Consider the following 2666-nt stretch of genomic DNA (forward strand, 5'->3'; position numbering starts at 1 on the left):
GAAAACTTAGTAAAACATGAAAACCCACTGAGGCTGAGTGGGGTTCATTTGCAGATACCCTAGGTGACGCTGTTCGTAGAAACATTTCCAGCACTTGATCTTTCCAGGTTCTATGCAGTTAATGCAGGGTAACGCATCGCACCACGTATATGCCTATAATGATCTTTCAAACCCTTTTCAGTGTGGGGAAAAATCCAGCAGGAATAAATCGGTTTAGTGGACAGAATTAGAGGGGAAGGGTTTGGAGCCAGGGTAGGTTTAAGGAAAATTGTGTGAAATAAAAAGCGAGTGATCACGAGTAACTCGGTTCGTGTCTGTTTCTAGAGGGAGGGAGGGAGGGAGGGAGAGAGAGAAAGAGAGAGAGAGAGAAAGAGAGAGAGAGAGAGAGATTTTCATCCAAATCCATATCTATTTTTTAATCCTCGTCTGTGCCTAAACGCTGGTTGCAGCCTTCGCGAGGAGACTATTTCACAATGCAACGCTTTTAATAACCTTTACGCAATCCTCACCATCATTACACCCTTTTGAGTGCGCGTTTGTTTTCAACTTCAATCTTCCCTCCGACACTTGGACAGCATCATGACCAGTTTGTGGGATCGCATCCCTTTGGAATTACGCGGCGAGCTGCCGGAGAGCATGTAAACGCAAATGGAGTTTGGGATTTATTGCAAAATATGGGAAAGATGACCGTCTTGTCTTTGTGTTTTCTCTTGTGCGCTGATCTACTGCAAGTAGCTGTTGGTAAGTAATTGTTGTGTTTTGTCATACTCGTATGCGTTATATACGTAGTAGAAAACACTCATTCTGCACAGCGTTACGAATTCTGCACACACAGATTTTCTTCGGAAACCGCTGCATCCACATATTAATACGTCTTTAATATTTACTTAGATCGAGTTTTTCCTTTTTTTGCGAGACGCCGCTTAGCTCGGATTCTCCGCGAATATCACCGCTTCAGCCACGGCACTTTGGGGTAGTGTTGGCGGGGTATGGGCACAGACACTGGGTGAATGTCATTTTTCATACGGTATGTTGTGAAACAGCAGGAGGTTTGAACATTCTGACGCTCAGCAATAAATGAGGCTGAACGCATTAGTGCCAAGAGCTATTGACTTTAACCCTGGCCATATGTATTATTTCATAGTCAAATCTCATGACAACAGATGCGTAATTTGATTACTTTTTTGTAAATGTGAAGAGCCACACATTTTTAGATGAACCGAGACATACCTTAATCATCTCTCTCTCTCTCTCTCTCTCTCTCTCTCTCTCGCTCTATGCCAATTATGTTTGTTAATAGCAATAGCCTATAATTAAATATAGCCATTAATTAAAGTGAATGTAAAATAATATGGACAATACCTAGCTTTTTATACACCAGGTCCCTGAGTTAACTGAAAGTATGAATGGGGTGTCCCGGGGACTGTAAATGTTGAAATCCCCAGTTGTAGTTGATGATTGATGTGTTGAGGTTCTAATCTCAGGACAACATCTGGCACGTTTATGGTACTTATCTTCACTCCCGCCCAGCTGTTTTCATTCTCCCCGTATTGGAAGATTACAGGTCCTCATGCAAAAATCCCATGAAGATATTTAAATCAAGACAGAGTCCGTGATATAACTCCAGTGGTGTCCCGCAAATAATGCCTTACAGAGTGAGGCAATCATTCATAATTTCTGACTGCACTGGTGGTTGGCGTGTCCCATATTTTAATACAGGCCACCTGAGCATTATGCAGGCTGGCGAGCAAGCGAGAGACCGAGAGAATCATTTATTATTGCATAAACCATCAGGTCTCAAAGTTCAGCTGAGGTTGTGGTCACGGATTGTGGTATGGAACCTGAAATTATTTGACAGGAGATGGTTTTTATGGGTTGAGTGCCATTGTCATAATTTTATTTTCTTTCCAGTACCATTTCACTGTCCTGCTGCATGGCTGGTGTACAATTTTGCACATAAATAATTTTGTGATCAGCATTTGTGATGACCGTAATAATATTAAGATTGACAGTCCCATTGCTTTGCAATCTTCATTTATGCTGTCATCCAGTTATCGGCTAAAAAATGTTTCCATCATTCTGTGTTGTTGACCGAAATATATATTGATCTATATATATCATAATAGAATTTATTTTTCTTATTCTAGTAAAATTGACACCCCATAAAATAAGATTTTAACTTCAGCAAAGGACGGAGGAAGAGTTCAAAAGTAAACTGACATTTAGCTGACTGTACTTTAAGTACTGTAATACAGTTCAGTTGTGCGAGACAGACTGCAGATTGAGCACCTAAAAATTAAAGATTTCTTTTAAAAGTAGACACCCCTGAAAGTAACTGAATAATTCATGCATTGAACCAATGTAATAGTGTTACCTAACACAGCTGGTTGCACTGTTCTTTCTTTCTGTACTGTAATGTAAAACGCAGAACATGACATTGTCATTTCATTGTAAAAATGAACTCTGTGTGCTCTAACAGCCTGATACCTGGAGGAAAATTAATATTTACAGAGAAAAGATACACATTTTACTGAATTAAACACACTGCAACACTTTTCATTGCTGACTATATTCTTGGTGGAAAAAAGACTTAATAAATGTTAAAAAATATATAATAGTCATTAGGTGACTATTTGTGCTATTGTGACCTATATATATATATATAT

General features: G+C 39.4%; 1 protein-coding gene across 2 annotated transcripts in view; it reads left to right on the forward strand.

Moving 5' to 3' along the window:
• The first annotated feature begins 494 nt into the window (after nt 1–494).
• The window catches only part of igsf21a (immunoglobin superfamily, member 21a), a 202801-nt gene continuing 200629 nt past the window's right edge, over nt 495–2666 (forward strand). For both annotated transcript variants that reach the window (XM_016489867.1, XM_016489868.1), the window contains exon 1: nt 495–741. In XM_016489867.1, coding sequence (XP_016345353.1) covers nt 675–741 — 67 coding nt within the window. In that variant the 5' untranslated portion in view covers nt 495–674. The remainder of the gene's footprint in view (nt 742–2666) is intronic.

The sequence above is a fragment of the Sinocyclocheilus anshuiensis genome, unplaced genomic scaffold (assembly GCF_001515605.1).
Source record: "Sinocyclocheilus anshuiensis isolate Anshui unplaced genomic scaffold, SAMN03320099.WGS_v1.1 scaffold1154, whole genome shotgun sequence".
In the NCBI taxonomy this organism is placed as follows: Eukaryota; Metazoa; Chordata; class Actinopteri; order Cypriniformes; family Cyprinidae; genus Sinocyclocheilus; species Sinocyclocheilus anshuiensis.